Source organism: Pan troglodytes, chromosome 2 (assembly GCF_028858775.2).
Source record: "Pan troglodytes isolate AG18354 chromosome 2, NHGRI_mPanTro3-v2.0_pri, whole genome shotgun sequence".
NCBI lineage: Eukaryota > Metazoa > Chordata > Mammalia > Primates > Hominidae > Pan > Pan troglodytes.
In genome coordinates, this window is record NC_086015.1 from 191,679,834 (window position 1) to 191,701,989 (window position 22,156).

At 40.2% G+C, this 22,156-nt stretch overlaps 1 protein-coding gene across 14 annotated transcripts in view; it reads left to right on the top strand.

Moving 5' to 3' along the window:
- LPP (LIM domain containing preferred translocation partner in lipoma) overlaps positions 1 to 22,156 on the top strand; it is a 726,282-nt gene that overhangs the window by 352,537 nt on the left and 351,589 nt on the right. For all 14 annotated transcript variants that reach the window (XM_016942488.3, XM_063807418.1, XM_009446998.5 and 11 more), the window contains one exon: positions 18,160 to 18,282. In XM_016942488.3, coding sequence (XP_016797977.1) covers positions 18,160 to 18,282 — 123 coding nt within the window. The remainder of the gene's footprint in view (positions 1 to 18,159; positions 18,283 to 22,156) is intronic.

Below are 22,156 nucleotides of genomic sequence, written 5' to 3' on the forward strand. Positions count from 1 at the left end.
GAGACTTGTAGAAATCATTTAAAATCACAAATCATAGAGCACCAGATTTGACATGGTCCTAACCCCTCTGCCCTTTCTTGTGATGAGGAAACTGGAGCCTAAATTTCTTAAGTGAACTGTTCATGGTGACACAGTTACTAGGAGAGCTGGTCCTAACCACAATTAGAGATTTCTGGACTCCCAGGCCTCTGCTCTTTCCATTACCTTCTTGTTCATTTATTTTAGCAACTGCCTGAAGGCAGGATCACAACCCATATTTCTGTATCACCCATAACCTTTATGTTCATTTAATTTTATTTTTTTTGAGATGGAGTCTTGCTGTGTTGCCCAGGCTGGAGTGCAGTGGCGCGATCTTGGCTCACTGCAAGCTCTGCCTCCCGGGTTCACGCCATTCTTCTGCCTCAGCCTCCTGAGTAGCTGGGACTACAGGGGCCTGCCACCACACCTGTCTAATTTTTTGTATTTTTAGTAGAGACGGGGTTTCACTGTGTTAGTCAGGATGGTCTTGATCTCCTGGCCTCGTGATCCACCTACCTCGGCCTCCCAAAGTGCTGGGATTACAGGCATGAGCCACCACGCCCGGCCCATAACCTTTATTTTATTGCGAGAAGATAGAATAGCTACTTGATTGATATTTGTGGCTTGATTGATCTATTCTTTCTTCGACTGTGCAATAGGAATTCTCTGGGAAAGGACTATGAAGTCTGTATACTTATCAACCTTTTGATGCTTTTGGGGCTGTTGTAAGCATGCAAAGGGTTCATTGTGCACTGCTTCTGTATACTGACTCAGGGTGGTGGGGAGAGGAAATGGGAGAGGAAGTTATATACATCTTGAGCAAATCAAGCTTTTCTATTTTTAGTCCTTGCTACTGTTTGGAAAGTACAGCCTCTGTTCATGGCAGTCTGGCATGTGTTTCCTTAGTGCCATTTCGAAAGGGGGAAAAAATAAATATGGGAATTTTTTTTTTTTGTAGTGAAAATAGTTACTCAGTGAAATCACATAAGTTTCCCGTTTTTCTCTTGATGAAACCTCAAACCCACTAGGCACAGATTCCTCAACCTCAACTATGCATGTGAAAGGCTCATGCAGAACAGGAGACCAGAGTCAGCAAAACCTTGTATAGCAAGATAAGCTGTGGTGCCCCAGAGAAGTGCGGATGGGTGGCGGAAGTGGGGAAGGCAGGGAAGGGAATGGTGATGTTCTTTCATATTTAGTGGGGAACTTGGCCAACTACCAGATCGTTGCCCCCTGGAAAAGGCTGAAACCTGAACTAAGATAAAGAGACACATAGCTTTGCAGCTTTTTGCTTAAGCTGTTCCTTTTGCTTCAGTTTCTGTCCTTGGTAAAAGTTTCCCTGACTGCTTTATAGCTACTCCCCCAATTCAAATAAATAATTTTTCTTTAATAGTTGTGATGGCATTTGGGGGATTTTTCCAATCTAAGGCTATATCATTAGGACATGATAAAGAGCCTTTTATGCTAGTAAATAAAATGATTTGATCTGTATTTAGATGGATTGCTATAACATAGTGGTACTCAAGTGATCAGAAATGGTAATGACAGAGTGTCTTGGAGTCACCTTCAAGGGTCCATTGAGGCAGACAAGGACCTTAACCAAGGTGGTGGCCATGACCATGGAGAAGGAGAACAAGAATCAAAAGCAATTTGGAAAGAGGGGGCTTATGGGAAAGAGAAGAGTCCAGGATGCTTTGCAGGATTCTGACTTTCTTCAGGGAGAATACATATCCTTCCTGTCCTAGTATGTGGCAAATGGAAGAATCCTTTGGAAAAAAATGAGGACTTTGAAGCAGGTGTGATGTGAATGTTACTAGAGGAAATGTTGATACCAATGAGCAAATATTGCCCTTTGTTAATGAAAGGGACTATACAGTCTCCAGACATAAACAGCTCTGCCTAGATAAAATTGTAGCAGTAGGGTGAGAATAATGCATTGCTATAATTAATGCTAATTTGTGGATATTGCTGTATTGTTGTCATTGTTTTTTAATTGAATATGTATTAAGCTCCAACAGGGTGCTATGAATAATGCCAACTTATAGTTGATTTATGAGAACACTCAGAAGACTTTATTAGCACCAGTAAATAGAAACTCGCACTCCTTCGAGGTGGTAAACGTCTTTGCCATTTCGACAAATGAGGAGAAGTGAAGTAGATTGTGTTTTCTCTGTTGGCACTGCGGGTGAGAACACAGAAACTGTCGAATGAGAGAAAAGTATTTTCCTTGTCCCCTGGAATTGGGTTAGAATACATTAGTAAAGAATTCTTTAATGTGTTCAGAGTTGTGGGATTTTAATTAAATTGTTCCAGTTATTGTTAGCACTTGGATTAGCAACTGGCAACCAAATTCTAGGCCAGCAGATTTCAAATTTAGCATGGACAAGAATTGGGGTGAGGCCGATGGGTTTGTTAAATGCCGATTACTAGGCCCTGACTTCGAAGGTTTAGATTTGGTAAATCTAGGAGGGGGCTTAAGAAAATCTTATGTTCGTGGATATCGAAGGTGCTTCTGTCCTCAAAGGTTGCTAGCTTCCTTTCAAAACTCCAGTATTTTCTTATTTTAGGACGTATCTTTGGCCACCAAAATCTAGCTTCACCTGAGACCAAGGGCTTTTTATTTAATAGCTGCAAATTCTCTTATAACACACCAAATATAATCCTGTAATCCTCTTTTATACAGAACATACCACCAGAAAACATGTGCAGAAGACTTACCGTATGCTTAGCATTCTAGTGGACACATGATTTCTACTACCTTATTTCACCTGGTCTCCAAAATGTCCCTGTGGGGTTGGTATTATTGCTCCCTTATTTCATAAGAAGACACTAAAACTAAGAGCATACGACTTGGTCAAACATCACATCCAGTTTAATCCTTTCTATCTTAACCTGGTTAGGCATCTATTTTACTTTAAGTTTGAGCAACAGGTGGGATTCTTTTTGGCACTGACAGAGTTTGCAGTTGACAGTAGAGACTGTAAACTCGGCTTAAGTGGACCCGTCCCGTAAAGAAAAACATTCACATTGGAACAAGGGAGAGGTGAAAAGGAAAGTTGGAAGTGAGTAATTCAACTTTTCATTTTTTTTTTGTCTCCTTCCTTCCTTCCTTCCTTCCTTCCTTCCTTCCTTCCTTCCTTCCTTCCTTCCTTCCTTCCTTCCTTCCTCTCTCTCTCTTTCTCTTTCCTTTTCTTTTTTTTTTTTGAGTCTCACTCTGTCGCTCAGGCTGGAGTGCAATGGCATGATCTCGGCTCACTGCAAACTCCGCCTCCTGGGTTCAAGCGATTCTCCTGTTTCAGCTTCCCAAGTAGCTGGGATTACAGTTGTGTGCCACCATGCCTGGCTAATTTTTTTTTTTTTTCTTGCATCTTTAGTAGAGATGGGGTTTCACCATGTTGGCCAGGCTGGTCTCAAACTTCTGACCTTGTGATCCGCCTGCCTTGGCCTCCCAAAGTGCTGGGATTAGAGGCGTGAGCTACTGCACCCGGCCTGTCTCATTTCTTTAATACGAGGTACTAAACTGTCACTGAGTAAATAGTAGACATTTGATTATTATTTGACTCTGAATATTTTTTGAAAAAAGGAACATTTCATAAGAAAGCCTGAAATGAGACATGAGCAGAATTCTGGGGTATAGAAATGATTTTTAAGTTGAGACAAGAATAGTGAAGCTTGAGACGACATTATTCCTTGCCTCCTTTAGACTTTCTTCAGCCTCCACCTAGCAAAGTAAAAGTCTTGTCATAGCAGTCTGTTGCATTGTATTCCCTGGGTCTAAGGCAGAAATGTGTATGTGCTCCAATAACCCTTGTTTGTTGTGCTGTGGAATCACATTCATTTCTGATTAAGGTGAAATCAGTAGCTTTCTGATACGGTCTCTCACTCACTTTTTATCAATGGCAACCTTTTTTGTAAAAATAGGAATTTCTGCTGGGAGTGTTTTAATATAAATTGTCTGTGCACAGCCTGAAATATGTGTGATTCATACCATGTGTTTGTTCCCACATCAACACTAAGTCCCAAGATACAATTACCCCTGCCCACTCTCTCCTTCGTCATGAGGAATGTGTTTATCCTTTAGATATCAGCACCTTGGGTAAGAGCCAATCTCCTTATATGCCTTGGTTTGCACACCTGCATTATCTGACCACAGCTGACCCTTTGAGTCTGCTCTTACTCTATTTTTACCTTAAAGAACACTCGTGTTTGCCAAGTACACTTGCACATTGCAGTGTTCCTTCTATATCTTTATGCTCATGTTGTAAATATGTTAAATACTTGTTCTCCATTTAAGGCCTTCTCAATTCTGTCACCATATAGCTCTCTCTGATTTCTCTATTCAGCTACTTTCTCTCTTTCCTCTCTCTCATTTTGCTTTTTTCTCGAACATCTTGTGTGTCTTACCTACATGTAGTCTGCCTTCTAATATGGACATTTGTGGATAAACTAGTTTCTTCAATGCAACTGTAAGCTCTTGGCAGAGAACCACTGATCCATTCTCTTTCCCTCCCTCCCCTTCCTTCTCCCTCTCCCTCCTTTCCTTTCTTTCTTCCCTCCCTGCCCCCCTTCCTCCCTCCCTCCTTCCTCTTTCCTTCCTTCCTTCCTACCTGCTTCCCTCCTTTCTTCCTACCTGCCTCCCTCCCTCCCTCCTTCCTTTCTACCTGACTCTCTCCCTCCCTCCTTCCCTCCCTTCCTCCCTTCCTTCCTCCCTTCCTCCCTCCCTTCCTCCCTCCCTCACTCCCTTCCCTCCCTTCCCTCCTTCCTTTCCCTCCCTTCCCTCCCTTCCTTCCCTCCCTGCCTTCCTCCCTCCCCTCTCTCCCTCCCTCCCTCCCTTGTCCCTCTTGCGTGAACTTCATATCAGTGTGTCTTGAATATTTGAAAAATATTTATAGGAAAGCGAATGAAACCTATCCTAAATGGAGAAGTAGATGGCAAAAAAGGGTATTAGAGCTTGGCTTTTCAATTGTAATTGTAGCCATGACCTAATTTTTGGTAATCTAATAGGCCCATATAATCTCTGCTTGGTGTTAGAAGGGAAGACCTTTCACCTTTTGTATTTTCTTCCTAATGTCATGCAAAGTGCTAGAGCTTTGGAGCAAAATGTTTGATTTCCAAATTCCAATTCTTCCATTTACTGCCCGAGTAACCCTAGAAAGTTCTCTTTTTCTCTCTGATCCTTGGGCTATCCTCTTTTGAAAACAGGAATAATAACATCTACTAATCTCTAGGATTGCTGGAATAGCTCGATGAGATCGTATATATGAAAATGCTTTTCTAAACCTGAGCACTTCTCTGTGATAATGGCCGTACAGAGGGAGCTATGATATTTTCCCCCTTGTTTTCCCAGTAGTGACTATGTCCCAGGTTGTGTGCAGTGGACTGGGTAGCTGCCTAGTAATATTGCTGGCTTGTAGGATATTTCCTGTTTTATATGTTCTTAAGAAGATCCGTTGAAATGTACGAGATGTCGTTTTGGAAAAGATGTTTCACAGTGGGAGGTGTTAAAGTTTTAGTCCTACTTCAGCCCCTTCACTATACAAACTACCTTACCTTTTTGGGGGAATTGTATTATCTTTAAATGAAAATGATGGAATAGCGACATAAATTCCCCTTCTAGTTCTAATATTTTATGAGCCTTATTTCCATTTTCTATGCTTATCAACTATAATTGATTCTCTTGCAGTTGTTCAAACATCTTCTATCTGCACATCCTCATCAATGGTATTTAACATATAGAATCAGAACCACAAATGTTTAAAGAAAATTCTCGGCCAGACATGGTGGCTCACACCTGTAATCCCAGCACTTTGGGAGGCCTAGGCGGGTGGATCGCCTGAGGTCAGGAGTTCGAGACCAGCCTGGCTAACATGATGAAACCCCATCTAAAAATACAAAATTAGCCAGGCGTGTTGGCACGCACTTGTAATCCTAGCTACTCGGGAGGCTTAGGCAGGAGAATTGCTTGAACCTGGGAGACGGAGGTTTCAATGAGCCGAGGTTGCAGTGAGTGCCATTGCGCTCTAGTCTGGGCAACAAGAGCAAAACCCGGTCTATAAATAAATAAATAAATAAAGTTCCCACCCTCTGTACGTTTCCATGGCATGACGCTTTGCTTTATATCTCTGAGTACATGATATGGAATATGGGACATGGGAATTGAATACTTTTTTATGGTTTCCAATTTTGGTAACATTTAAGGGGTCAAACAAGAGTTCAAGAAAAAAATACTTGAGAATGATGAGCTAATGTATAAAGTTAACATCACATTTCTAAGTATTTGAATTTTGGGGAATGTGAGAAAGTGGCTTTTGAAATGTATCATGCCAGAGCTTATTAAGCCTGTGTTACCAAAATGAAAAATAAGAAACATGTCTTCCCTGAGGTTTTAAAAAACAAAATCAATAGCAAAATTACCTGACAAGTTCTGTTTGATTCATAAATCCACACAATTGTTGCACATCTCCTCCAGCGCCCTCACCACATATGAAAGTTTTCTTAATGTAAAAGTAAACCTTTTCTCCCCTACCTCTAAAAACTTCTGTCTACCAATTTTATTATTTCATGTTATTTTGTTATGCAAAGGATTCCTGGAAAAATATCCATGATCCTAGATGATCTTATGGATATCTTTATAGGTATTTCAATGTAGAAATTTCAAATAAATGTATTTCCCTTTTATGCACAAACACAGAGTTCAGAAAAGACAGTTCATTTAGAGTTTGCTAAACTGTGTGTGTGGACTAACTGGTAAGGTGACGCTCTAGGATGGCACAGCTTGCCTAGATAATCTGTAGCAGTGGTTTTTAAACTATTAATTTCTTAGAATTGCTTCAGGAAATATTACTAAAGGAGATGGGGGATAAAGCAGCTCTGTCTGTATATGTTTCATACAATGGGTTTCCGTGTCTGATTTCATTTTACCAGGGGATCTGCTGCTTAAAAAGGGGGTGCCAAATATCTATTTTACTGTCAAATAGTTCATCTTATTGTGATTATTCTTAGAGTTCTTGTTTTATTGATGAATAGATAATATATGTATTGTTCCTTATTATTATCTATGCAAATTGACCTTTATTTTAATTGTAAGGGGTTGCTTTAAAAATATATTATTTATATTATTTTTATTTTATAAGGATTGGAATTCAGTAGAAATCATTCAACGAGTAGGTAAATATTGTGAAAAGTGAGGGGTTTTTGTTGCATATTTAGTTTTGCTTTCTTATTTGAATAGAACAGTGAACAGTGAGGCTACTTGTGTATACCCAAGTTCAGATCACTTTAACCATGACCCTGCCCTTACTTATAAAAGAGTTGGCTTAAACTCGGAGTTGGCCTACCTCTTACGGGTTTAGTCTGATGGCTTTTGAACAGCAAAGATAGTGACAGGCAAGTTGTGAAATGTCATTATAGATCTATGCAGTATTAGAGGTTAAAAAAATAGAAAACGACCTGGAAGGTGCATACCCTCATTTTTGTAGAGGTAAAAGTTGAGTTCCAGAGAGTCAAAGAAACTGCTTGATAATATCAGCGGGACTTGGTCTTGTTTAGGCTGCTTCAGTAGGGCCGATTGTGTGAAACAGAGGCCCCCTGGAGTAGCACTGAATCATGGAGTTTATCTTAAGGATGGATCTGAATGAGATCTGATATCAGGAAGCTCAGGGTCAGGGCAGATCTGTGGCTGAACTCTTCCATCTATTTTTCTTCTCATTGTTTTTTTCCCTCTCTCCCTTCCTCTTTTCCTCTCCTCTCCATTCCTCTGCTTCTCTAGTGTTCGCATGTTCATTGTTTTCCTCCACCCAATGATAGACTTCTTACCTCCTGTTGTATGTTTGGATTGTTAATAATTAACCATGTACATCATCTTTTTGGTTGATCACAGCCATAGCTCATCCCTGTGGCAATTTTTTATTTTTTATTTTATTTTTTTTTTTATTTTTTGAGTTTCACTCTTGTTGCCCAGGCTGGAGTGCAGTGGTAAGATCTTGGCTCACTGCAACCTCTACCTCCCGGGTGGGTTCAAGCAATTTTTCTGCCTCCAGCCTCCCAAGTAGCTGGGATTACAGTTACCCACCACCACACCCAGCTAAATTTTGTATTTTTAGTAGAGATGGCATTTCACCGTGTTGGCCAGGCTGGTCTTGAACTCCTGACCTCAGGTGATCCTCCCGCCTCAGCCTCCCAAGGTGTTGGGATTACATGCATGAGCCAGCGTGCCTGGCGGCAGTTTTGTTACATGTTTTTCAGTCCAAACGCATAAGAGAAGGAGATTTATTTGCCCATCTAATCTCCTTGTCACTGTCCAAAAGTTAGGTTCACCGGCCTATTTATGGACCCTTGGTTCTGTGGGCCTCAGTGTTCTGAAATGGAGTCACATGGTTGAAAACATGGCTGTTTTGGCAACAAAGGATGGGGGCAGGACCATTTCCTTTAAAGGAGATTTGGGTTGGCCAAACATTGCTAACACTGGGTGAGTGTGTTAGGGCTGAAAAGGATGAAATAATGTAAATTGTGAGGAAAAAAAATTCAAGCATTTATCAAGCGTAGCATTTATGTTCTATGTTGATGTTTGATACGGTTTGGATGTTTTTTCCCTCCAAATCACGTCAGAATGTGATCTCCAGTGTTGGAAGTGGGGCCTAATGGGACATACTCGATCACAGAGGTGAATCTCTTATGGGGGTTTAGTGCCATCCCCTTGGTAATGAGTGAGTTCTTCCTCTGGGTTCACACGAGATATGGTTGTTTAGAGAGTGTGGTACCTCTCCCCAAGCCTTGTTCCTCCTCTCGCCATATGACATGGTAGCTCCCTGTTGCCTTCATTCATGATTATAAGCTTCCTGAGGCTCTCATCAGAAACTGACTGGATATTGACACCATGCTTCTTATATAGCCTGCATAGTCATGAGCCAATTTAACCTCTTTTCTTTATAAATTACCCAGCCTCAGCTATTGTTCTATAGTGATGCAAAAATGGCCTAATATAACGTTTTTGTGCTTTATCATGAAAAACTCTTGTCTTCTGTTGTTACCTTATTTCTTGTTGTTTAATGCTGTGTTCTCAGTTGTCAAGCCAGTATTGCACTTCAGATTATGAAAATGTATTCCCCCTTATGAATGCTCTAGTGTTTGCTCCCAAGACAGCTTTTGCGACAACTTTTCCCTCTGCCTTTAACATGTGGAGAAGATGTCCTTCTCGGATATTAATAAGACTTGAGTTTAGGCCTGGTTTTGCATATTAGAAAAGTTGAATTGTATTTCTGTTGGCCATTAGATAAGAAGGATTTTAGGGAAGGGGACTGTTTTTGTTTTTAAATTTGTGTCTCTTCCACACAGTTTTACAAAGAGTATCAAATAACATAGTGAATTTGATATCTCTAGGCAAAAGTGCAAGTGATATTTTTCAGTAGAATATATATATATAAACTCCTCAAGGTTGGGTATCATGGCTTTTTTACACTGCATACTACTTAGCATAAACTATTTTCTAGAGCAGCATGGGAGAAAAGCCATCCATGCAAATCCATCATGAGAGTTATCCTATGAACATTGATGTCATGGAAAATTAGACAAAGAGGAGTCAGTTATCAAGTTAGTGGGTTATTTGTAAGTCCTCCTCCACTGGAGAGGGTACATTTGGGGAGATAGAGAGGTAAGGTTTTTGGAAAGGTAAACACTTCAACTGAATGACTGGGAAAGAGGATACACATCCCAATAGGAATGCATTCATTTTTTCCCTAACTTACAACAGTTTGTATCTCATTCCATAAAATGACATTTCTATTAGATAAAATAGATCATATTTTCTGCAATTCTCACTACTGAATACGGCCTGTCTCCACTGAACATTACCAGGATCCGTTTGGTGAGGCTGCTCATATTACTATATAGCATGAGAGATTATATTAAATAGAAATGTTACTGTCTTCATTTTTATTTTTATCCAAATACCTCTTAGCTATTATTTGGTGTGTCAATTGGTATTTTCATGGCGTCATTAACCATATATATGACATAATATAGGTTGTTTTTAAGGGAAATAAACGGTAAATTCACTCAGCACCCACCCTTACTCCCCCTGCCCCACACACTTAAATGTTCATTGTGTTAGAAATCCACTTAGAAAAGTCATTCTCAAAGTGAGAACACCTCACTTTGAGAATGACTCAGACCAGCACCATCACTGGGGATGTTGAGAACATCCCCATACCAGCGCCATCACTAGCACCTACGAACTTCGTAGAAATGTAAGTTCTTGGGCCTCACCCAAGATGTACAGATAAGAAACTGTGGCAGGTACAGCCTGGTAATCTAAGGTTTAATAAGTCCTCCAGGTGGCTCTGTATAGGCTAATGTTTGAAAAACACTGATCTAGGATTGTGTTCTTTATGGTTAATTCCTGACACCCTTACACATGTTCAGATGCATAGAAGCCCCATCTACTGAAGCCTCTCAGTAACTTAGTTTTACTTTTGATCAAAATACTTTATAAAGTCACATACTCAATTGCCTGACTATTAACAGAAGCATTTATTTTGAGACTATTGTCAAAGTAACAAGTAACTAGCATTTATTGAATGCTTATTATGTGAATATTACTTGACATGCATGAACCTATTTAATTTTTACAACTGCATGAGGGACCCGAGAGCTCAGGTGAATTGTTGAAGGTCACAAAGCCAGCAATTGGGAGATCCAGGTATTACAGCCTGACTCCAAAGCTTTCACCAGTATTCTTTTTTATTAGGGATGCTTTGAGGAAATTACTTAATACAAATGATTATAGACAAATAAATATTGATTGTTTCCCCAATTTCATCAAAGACAGATGATGGAAAAAAGATTGATATAACTTACAACAAAATGATTACACTTTCAAGAGAAACTAGATAGAAATAGTTTGGATATCTGTCCCCTCCAAATCTCATGTTGAAATTTAATCCCCAATCTTTAGATGTGGCCTAGTGGGAGGTATTTAGGTCCCTCATGAATGGCTTGGTGCCTGTATGAGTCTGTTTTCACACTACTAATAAAGACATCCCCGAATCTGGGAAGAAAAAGAGGTTTAATTGGACTTATAGTTCCACATGGCTGGGGAGGCCTCAGAATCATGGTAGGAGGTGAAGGGCACTTCTTACGTGGCGGTGGTAAGAGAAAATGAGGGTGATGCAAAGCAGAAACCCCTGATAAAACCATCAGATCTCGTGAAACTTTTTCACTACCATGAGAACAGTATGGAGGAAACTGCCCCCAAGATTCAAATTATCTCCCCCTTGTTCCTTCCCATAACACGGGGAGTTATGGGAGTACAATTTAAGATGAGATTTGGATAGGGACACAGAGCAAAACTGTATCAGTGACCTCCCCATGGTACTGGTCATACAGAGTGAGTTCTCTGTTAGTTCATAGGACAGCTGATTGTTTAAAAGAGTATGGCACCTCTCCTCGCTCTCTCTTCCGCTCTCTCTCACCATATGACACGCTGCCTCCCATTACCTTCCTCCATGAGTAAATGCTTTCTGAGGCCCTCACCAGAAGCAGATGCCAGCTCCTTGCTTCCTGTACAGCCTGCGGAACCATGAGCCAAATAAACTTCTTCTCTTTATAAATTACCCAGCTTCAGGTTTTGCATTATAGCAATGCAAAACAGACTAACAAACATAGTGTGTTTTGTTAGTTAAAAAGCACACACTTTCAAAATTCCTTTAATTATCACCATTTTCCCCCACTGATATTAGAAAGAAGAGAGTAATAAACATTACTGATCATAATAGAAAAATAAAACAGTGAAATTCCTGTTGTATTATTAAATTTAAATGAAACTACCATTGAAAAGAAAAGTTGTATGTAAACACAATGTAATTTTTGTATTATTAGCCTCTTAGGTTTTACTAAATTAAGATAGTTTTATATTCCTAAGTTATCAGGGAAAGCTTTTCTAATTAATCACAAAAGGAAGCTCAAGCTTGGGTAGGGTCTGGGAACCCCTTTGTTTTCCATATGGGATCAGTGGTAAGACATTCCTTGAGCTCTGTGAAGCACAATTGAAAAAATAGGATTATGTGGTTACTTTCTCAGGTCTGTAATTGAGCAGTCACATTCAAATTCCGGCTTTTTGAACTCACGATCTGTAATGTGTCAGTATGGTTGTCTACCTCAGAGATTCTGAAGGTTGTTGAAGATTAGTTCATGGTCATGTATGTTTTGAGTATGACGCTGGACATTGGATCTAATTCTAGTATATAAACATCCAAGGGTGGAGACTGTTTCTTAATTAAATAGACCATTCCCATTGGCCTTTTGTTTCCTTTAATATCCTGGATAAGATTTTCCTATGTAACAGTTTTTACTTGATGATTAAGTTTCTGATTTTTTTTTTCATAGCACAGGACTTTTCAGTTAGTCCTGCTCCCCTACCTTGAAACCGAAATGAATACTGAACAAATAAATCGTTAACGTATTAGGCAAGATATGTTTATTTTCATCCCGTTTCACAATCATTAAGGCCATAATTAGTTCAGGCAAAGATCATCTATGGACACTAAAACCACTGGGTGGGTGAAAGGTTTTTGACTAGTGGAATACTCACAGTGCCCCAAAGTATCACCTCACAGATTATTTTTAATTTAAAAATGATGCAGTCATGCTTAAAATGGTGAAATCTGGTACACACTACCTTAATCGAGTCATCAAACTCAGCATCACCAAGCATGGGCCAAACTGACCCATGAGCTTCCTGATGGGATGCAGCAGAAGGGATGTGGCCTCACGCATGTGATATTCCTGCCTGACTTATTTAATCTGAATCCAGTCATCAAGAAAAATCAGATTGGTTAGACTTTTTATAAGACACCTGACCAGAATTATTTTAAAAGTTGGCTTTATAAAAATCAAAAATCAGCTAGGAGCCTGTTCTAAATTAAAAGAGAATAAAAAGACATATCATTTTATGATGTGATCCTTGGATTTGGGGTGGAAATTAACAGTAGATAAAAGAACACTACTGGCACCACTAGTGAAATGTGAGTATGGGTGATATTAGATAATACTGTTTCTATGTTAAATTTCTCCAGTGTGAGAATGGTTTTGAAAAAATTAGAAATTCTTAGGAGATGCAAACTGAGGTGCATATGGGGGATGTCGGGGGGTGGTTTTGCAACATCTTACAGATGGTTCAATTGCAACAGCAAATCTAATTTATGTAGACAGAAAGCTAGTGTGATGAAATGGTGGCCACTGATGAATCTGGGTGAAGGATGGGTGAGTGGAGTTTATTTTAATAGTTGTTCAACTTCTCTGTGAATTTAAATTTTTTGGATATAAAGAATGAAAAAGTAAATAAATACAAATGAATGCTCTTTCATAACCAATTGCTGGTACTCCTCGTCTATCACCTGTAGTTAGTGGGTTAGTGATAGTTGGCCTGAAATATGACCCATTCAAAATCAGACTCTTGATAATGGCCTAAGTTCATTTCATTCACACGCTGTACATTTTGGTTCTGGGCTATTTATTGGACTGTCTTTATGTACTTACAGTGGGGGAGTCATCATCCTATAATTCTGCTGGCAGCACTTACTATGATTTGTCAAGTCATAATAAGTCCCAACTGTGGTTTGGTGAGCTTTTTATCACATATGTATTTAGATAATGCATAAAAATAAATATAAAAATAACATGTTCGAATGGTTTATTCATGGGATTTTTGTGGTCCTTGGTAAAGGGACGCTGTCAGTAGACACCTTTGGTGCCCCACCTCGCATCTTCCCCTCCCACCTTCGTGTACCAGCAGCTGCTACAGCGATCAGCTCTGCACAGGTGTGACCTGGTAGCACTTGGCTTCAACTGCAACACCTTTCACTCACTTTCTGTGCCGGGCCTTCTCTGCGTCCATTTAACTTCTGAGACTTGTGAGACTTATTCACAACCAGGAGAACAGTATGGGGGAAAATGCCCCCGTGATTCAATTATCTCCCACACGGTCCTGCCCACAACACATGGGGATTATGAGAACTACAATTCAAGATGAAATTTGGGTGGAGACTCAGCCAAACCATATCTCCTTCCTTCTCTGCTTAACTCCTTCTAGTCCCTCAGTACTGTTTCTCAGAATTGATTCCCAAAATAAATGGCCAACATGCGAGCTTTCCTCGCAGGCATTGTTTTTCTTGGCAGAACACAGACTAAGACGATGTAATCTTTGAAATCTCTCTAGTGATGGTTAAAGAGTGTGGGGATTGTTATAATTACATTAACTACTTTATAAAAGTTTGTGGTGGTAACTAGAAAAAGCATTAGTCAGGAGAATCTTCCTTGTTGCTGGCGTTGGGAAGGTCATTTACCAGTCAGGTAACTAGCACAGCTACAAGGATAGGGAGTTAGGAGGAAGACATGTTGGTAAGTCTATAGGATTCTGTTGCTTGGTTATAGGACTTTGGATCCTGGTATCTACTATAAGGGATTGAGAGTAGCAAGATCCCCTAAATCGAAAGGTAAATGAATATCTACAGATTCGTGGCAGGACTTGGGCAGGACAACAGTTATTTGAACTGAGATATAAAATTGAGACTCAAGAGTGAAAAAAAGGCCTATTCTAATTCATAATGGAATTGAAATGTAGGAGTAAAGCTACTATAGTATTTGCACACTCTTCCCCCCTCTCACCCCACGCTCCCCTGTTATCCAGTTTTTGTGCAAAATCACACAGCGTTAGACTGGAACTTGTGATAAATTGCATCAACCTAATTTGAGAAACTGAAAATAGGGAGCAGTCTGAACTTAGAGGGTAGGGAGAATAAGGACCCTGGAAACTAATTGATGTCTTACAAGCACAGACTGGTTGCATATCATAATTACTTGTTTTATTGTGTAGTTCAGGGTAATTCTGTGACTTGTTGAGTCTCAGTGGTTAGATATTGCAGTGACTTCAGGCATAGGCAGTTGATGTACTTTCTGCTTCAGTAAAGTACAGATGTAGAAGACCTGATTAAATCCTGTCTCTTTACTAATACCCCAAGGGAACACTTAATGAATGATGCTTCCCTCAAGAAGAAGAATAATTAACAATAGCTATATTATTCATATTAATTTATAGTTACTGGTTGCTATAATTAATGCTATTTAGGAAAATCATCATAATTATAGCACTTTACAACTTACAGAGTATTTTCCCATCCATTTTCTTATCTAAATCTTATAACATCACCCTGGCTTAGGTAGAACATGTGATATTCTCTTCATTTTATAGATGAGAAAACTATGGCCCAGGGAAAGATTTAAGCAGACAACACTCTACCACCCTTGCCAATATATTGGACTATCTAAGAGTATGTGGAAATACACTTACCAAATTTATGTCTACTATAATGTTTTATATCTGCGCACAAGAGGATCAACTTTACTCAGTTTTTAGTTGCATTCCAAAACAATAATGTCCTGTCTTTCCTTGTACCAGGACCCCCATTACCCAGAATGTTCACATGAATTTTAAATGTTAAATGGAATTTTTCTTAATAATACCACAGTGTTTCCTAGTTATTACTGCCCTTTGAGATAAACATGAAATCTCCTCTGATAGAGGGATTAGCACCTTGAAAACATCTGTTTCCAGTATACAGACCTGCTGGCCTTAAACAGTTTAATCAGACTGGAAATTCAGACTCAGAAAAGTCTAAATTTCAACCAACCTGTCATGTCACTCTTTTTCTATTTTTGGCTATGACAAGAGAGTTGAAGAAAATCTATCAATTTCACAAGGCTAGCCTTCAAATCTGGGCCATCCAGCTTGATGATACACACATAGTTACCAGTGTGAGCATGTGTGTGCACACACAGATGGACACTGAACCTCTTTGGTTCCCTTTTTATATCAAATTCTAGAGTATCCACTGCTTATTGTTGTACTTCTAACTGTGTTTACCCAAAAGATAGTGCTATGAGAAAGGTTACTGCCTGTGTCACAGTCTGTCATTATTCACTGATTTATTTATTCAAAAATACTTACTGAATACTTATTTGGGCTAGGTCTTGAAAGAGAGTCCAAGGAAACAGGAACAAAACAGACAAAGCTTCTCATGAAGCTTATATGTTCTAGGGGAGAGACTGAAAATAAACAGAAAAATACACATGGTGGCAGATATTATTAAAAAATAGATTTAAAAGGGTAGGGGAATAACATGACGTGATGTAGAGGGGTCATAATAATACATCCAGAAGGAGAAAATCATAAGGTGGCTGTTTTAGATAATGTGATAATATGAAATATATATATATGTGTGTGTGTGTGTGTATGTGTGTGTGTACGTGTGTGTATGTGTGTATATATATGTTTGAGACATATATATGTGTATATATATGTGTGTGTGTGTATATACATATATGTATGTATGTTTGAGACAGAGTCTCGCTCTGTCATGTAGGCTGGAGTGCAGTGGTACGATCTTGGCTCACTGCAACCTCCGTCTCTAGGGCTCAAGCTATTCTCCTGCCTCAAACTCCCAAGTATCTGAGATTACAGGGGCCTGCCACCACACCCAGCTAATTTTTGTATTTTTAGTAGAGACGGGTTTCACCATGTTGGCCAGGCTGGTCTTGAACTCCTGGCCTCAGATAATCCACCCGCCTCGGCCTCGAAACCTGCTGAGATTACAGGCATGAGCCACCGCACCCGTCCTGAAATCCATGTTTAAAGAGGGCTCACAAACAAGGAAGCCAACTGCCTCTTGAAGTAGGTTTGGCTCCAAGGACCTGGGCCACAACTTCATAGACAGTTGATGTTACTGTGCTTGAGAGAGATCAGGCCCAGGAAGGATTAACTCAAGCTGACTAAGTTCCCAAAAGAATGACCAAAACACCAGATCCCTTTATGTTTCTTTTACACAGATAGTTAAATAAGCTCCAAGACTCAGGTAAGGTGGTTTGGTGAGTAAGCTACTAGGGCATACAGAACTAGTGGTCTTCACAGGCCGTTACCCTTTACGCTTGCTTCAACATATTCACTAAAACGACAGATTGACTTCAAGGGTTGTAAGATTTAGTGCTAGCCTGTCATGGCACGCTACTTGTTGTTGTTACTGAAGATATTCTAGTTTCTTGGTTGGTTAATGCTTTTTCTAAACTCTTGCAGACACTAGATACTCTCTTGATATTTTACGTCCTTAGACAAGTCCAGTAGAATTTATTAGATTATTGTAACTTTCCACTATTGTATTGCCATTGAGTCTTGCTGAAGATACACTTTGGTCTCTTAATGAAGTTTTAAGAGCTTCTTCCATATTCATATATGATCATTATTAAATTGTCACTTTAAAAGGTTATTTTTTTACTTCACCCTGCCTCCAAATACTAGGGTCATCTCACTTTATAAGTCCTTGCTTTTAACTCCAGACAGATTCTTTGCTTCTTTTTCCCAAACCTGATCATAATTCCTGGAAACACCCTGTGTCGATGTTGTTGTCCTCTACTCTCCTGTTGATTCTGACTGCAGGTAATACGAGGCTCTGACATAGGAAATCCGGAGATCCTGACTTCATTGTCCATGCTCACTGCCACATGCTTCCCCTGCAGCCCCTTGGCAGAACCCTAAGAGGTCTCTTTCCAGTTCATGTTCTAGGTGCATCTCTTGGGTCTTGCCATCTCTCACACACATGCATACCTAATACCCCCTGGACCTGAGACTTCCAAGCACTGGCATGCTCCAATGTCTTCAAGTGCTGATTCCTCTTTCTGGAATGTCCGTGTTCCTTCCCTGCTCCTTGCTACTCCAATAAATATTATTCTAGGCAGTGGTGTCTAAACACCAAGTGCTTGTGAGCTCTCTTCAGCTGGTTCTGTTCTTTAAGTGCAGGAATGGAGACATTTATTTTCCTTTACTTATATACTTATTTTAAACAACAACAACGACAAAACTGCTAAATAAGTGTGTGACCTGAGAAAAATCATCTTTTATTTTTCAGTTTTCATATCTGTCATAAAGTGATAATTCTATCTCAGCCTACCTCACTGAGATTTTATGAAAGCTTAATTAAAAAAAAATGAGGTGCAGAAAAACTTGGACAAAGCCACATTATAACTTGAGAAATTTGAACTTAATAATGATATCAAGGGAAATTTCCTTTATTAACATGTCTGTGTTGCTTCCAACAGGGGAATCCCAGAGGCAAGACACTTGAGGAGAGGCGCTCCAGCCTGGACGCTGAGATTGACTCCTTGACCAGCATCTTGGCTGACCTTGAGTGCAGCTCCCCCTATAAGCCTCGGCCTCCACAGGTTAGTGCAGCCCACAATCGTCTCCACACAGCCGTTCCCAGATATTCTACTCTTATCAGAAAGAACATGCTGCACCTGAGAGCTTATTTCCCCTTCCTTCCTTCTGTCCGTCCTTCCTTCCTTCCTTCCTTCCTTCTTTCCTTCCTCTCTCTCTTCTTTCTTTCTCTTTTTTTTTTTTTTTTTTTTTGATGGAGTCTTGCTCTGTTGCCCAGGCCGGAGTGCAATGGCACAATCTTGTCTCACTGCAACCTCCGCCTCCCGGGTTCAAGCAATTCTCCTGCATCAGCCTCCTGAGTAGCTGGGATTACAGGCGCCTGCCACCACACCTGGCTAATTTTTGTATTTTTAGTAGAGACCGGGTTTCACCATGTTGGTCAGGCTGGTCTCGAACTCCTGACCTCACGATCTGCCTGCCTCAGCCTCCCAAAATGCTGGGATTACAGGCCTGAGCCACCATGCCCGGCCCTTTTATTCTTTCTTGATCTTCTTAGAGTCAATGATTTAAGTTGCCTTTTTATTTAATATCAACATGTATTAGTCAACTGGCAGAAATTTCTTAAATTGATTCTTTGAGTACTTTCTTTAAAAATAACACAACATCATACAAAAATGTTATATAAAAAAGTAAATCTCTTATTCCATTGCCTTGCTCTTCTTACAGCTTTGTCTATATGGATATTTTGTTACATGTTGTTATAGTTTTCACAAATATGACTTAGCTTGGCTATGTAAGGTTAAGGTGAAGGGCTGTGTCTTCTGCAAGGAAATTAGTTTTGTTGGATATTAAGGTGATTTTCATTATTTTTGTCATGGTTTTAAATAATGCTACAGGGGACATATTTGTGTATATTTTCTTTGGGGTTATTTCCTGGCCTCAGATTTCTAGGAGTGGGGTTGCTACATTGATGAATGAGACCACTTTATTTACTTTTCTTTCCTAAGGTTGTGAATAGTTGATACTGGTACCACCAGTTAGTTTGAATATATCAGTTTCTCCTCAAGTTCACTAGAATGTGATGGTTGCAATTAATCTGTGTTTTGTAAGTGCAAATGGTGCCTTGTTAGTTTTTCTTTGCTTTTTAATTTTTTTATTTTTGCCTACTTTGGAGCTTGGCCATTTTTCAGCATTTTCACTTAATATCTGCATTCCAGAAGCTGATCTTCCACTGCTAGTGATCATTCCCTGCCTCTCTAAAGTCTTGAAAGGGTTGTGGCAAATCTGTTTCAGGGCTTCCAATTCCTCAGAAGACAGCCATCAGAACTGTAGTTGCAAACGCTGGAGAAGCAGTATTGTCACTGTGCTGTTTGACTCTTGCGTGACATTTGTTTGACTAAGTGAGAGTGCATAGAGCCTCTGAGCCTCACTCCAGTTCTTGAGTGGCAGCTTCTGTATTTACAGTGGTTCCTTTCTTAAATTAAGAACCAGTCTTGTTTCTCTGCTGTCAGTTATTTCAATACTTAACTGCTCATAAGGTGGCAGCACTTTCTTCTTCTTCTTTTTTTTCCTTTTATGAGATGGAGTCTCCCTCTGTTGCCAAGGCTGGAATGCGGTGGCGCAATCTCAGCTCACTGAAACCTCCACCTCCTGAGTTCAAGCAGTTCTGCCTCAGCCTCCCGAGTAGCTGGGATTCCAGGTGCCTGCCACCACGCCCAGCTAATTTTTGTATTTTAGTAGAGATGGAGTTTCACCATGTTGGCCAGGCTTGTCTGGAACTCCTGACCTCAAGCGATCTGCCCGCCTTGGCCTCCCAAAGTACTGGGATTACAGGTGTGAGCCACTGTGCGTAGCTGCTGTCTTCTTTAGATACATTCCCTGTACCTTTTCTAAACATATAATGGAATTGTTAGCCACGTGGGATTCATGGCAAAATATACTACCACTTAGCTCTTCCTCACTGACCCTGCTCTTGGCTCTATCCATCCTGTGAGCAGTAAAAATATACTTTGTCCCTGTAAATGTGTACTGAACTCATCTGTAGAAGGCACTGTGGTCTTTTGGGGGAACCGATGAGGCAAAAAGGTGGATAGTTGAGAGGAAGAGAAATAGGACTCCGTTGTAATCTGCTAATAGCCTGTAATGTTATATGTGAGGATATGGCCTATACTTCAGGAGCACAAAGAAGATAGTGATATATTCTTCTGAAGGTGACACAGTCTGATAATTCTTATCAAAAGACTTGCATTTTCATCTGGAGGGGTGAGTGGAATTGTATCGTTCGAGACAGCAGCAGGGAGTAGCCTGAGCCACAGGGCTGCAAGCACCAGGGCTGCAAGCACCAAGGCTGCATTTAGAGATCTGTAAGCAACCAGATGGCTGCAGATGAAGCCTTTGAAGGCTTGTAGTAGAATATAGGTCTGGGACCAGCCTGGCCAACATGGTGAAACCCCATCTCTACTAAAAATACAAAAAATAGCTGTGCGTGGTGGCGCCCGCCTGTAATCCCAGCTATTCGGGAGGCTGAGGCAGGAGAATCGTTTGAACCCGGGAGGCGGAGGTTTCAGTGAGCCAAGATCACGCCACTGCGCTCCAGCCTGGGGACAGAGGGAGACTCCATCTGAAAAAAAAAAAAAAAAAAAAGAGAGAGAATGTAAGTCTGGTAGTTTCCTACAGACAGCGTGTAGACACGTTTAAATGCCAGATTATGATTTTAATCTGTCTTTTGTAGATAATGGGATTATTTGAAGGTTCTCAATCAGGGAAATCTAAAATTCATTCTGAAAAAGGAACATAGGAAATAAGACCAACTCTAGAATGATGCAGGAAATGAGCCCAGGTCAGAAAAATGTTCTCCAGCAAGCCACTCTTCATACTTTCTGACCATTGCTTGATGTTCAGCGATTTTTTTTGATTCCACCCAATCAAATGCCCCAAATCTCATCTCATATCTGAAGACAGGAAGGCCACTGACTTTGCCACTGGACTCAGCAGTATCATGCCCAAATGCTTTTTTGTGCTCCCTTTCCTTTTTTTTTTTGTAATGGGTTTTCACTCTGTCGCCCAGGCTGGAGTGCAGTGGTGGGATCTCGGCTCACTGCAACCTCCGCCTCCTGGGTTCAAGCCATTCTCCTGCCTCAGCCTCCCAAATTTAGGGAGGATAGCAACAGTGTTTCTGGCTGCAGTAAATTTGGGGTAATGACTTTAGCTTACATCTACTTTATAAAAAATCCTCCACGACACTGCATGGATTTATGCAATTGAACTACCTTAATATTTGAAACTAAAATTTCTAAACATTTTAAAAGTGTTTGTCAGGGAGTAGTTTTAGAATAACAGATGAGAAAATTTCAGACATATTCCTGTAGTGAATTGCAGATAAAATGTGAGCATAGAGTATCAGAGCTTTAGTGGGCCTTCCAGGTCATTTAGCCAAACTTACAGGTGTGTGCCACCATGCCCAGCTAATTTTTTGTATTTTTAGTAGAGATGGGGTTTCACTATGTTGGCAAGGATGGTCTCAATCTCCTGACCTCGTGACTGACCCACTTCGGCCTTCCAAAGTGCTGGGGTTACAGGCATGAGCCACCGTGCCCTGCCCCTCCCCGCCCCCCAGCTTTTTTTTTAAACGGAGTTTTCATTTAAATCTTTTTTTTCTCCCCTAAATCCTTATAACCTAATAGACACTGAGGAGATCATGCTTTGAGGTCTATTGTTTAATACAACCTTCATTCTTGAAGGCTGTGTCTATACATGCCTCTCATAAACCATTGCATTTTAATAGGTTTATTCTGCAGCTACATTTTGTTTGAGGAATCTTTCTGAGCACACAAATTCATCATCACTGATATTTGGACAGTACTGATTGTGAAGCACTTTCACATATATTCTCACTTGAGTGAGATATAGATATCTCAGTTCTGAGATGTGCGTGATGTG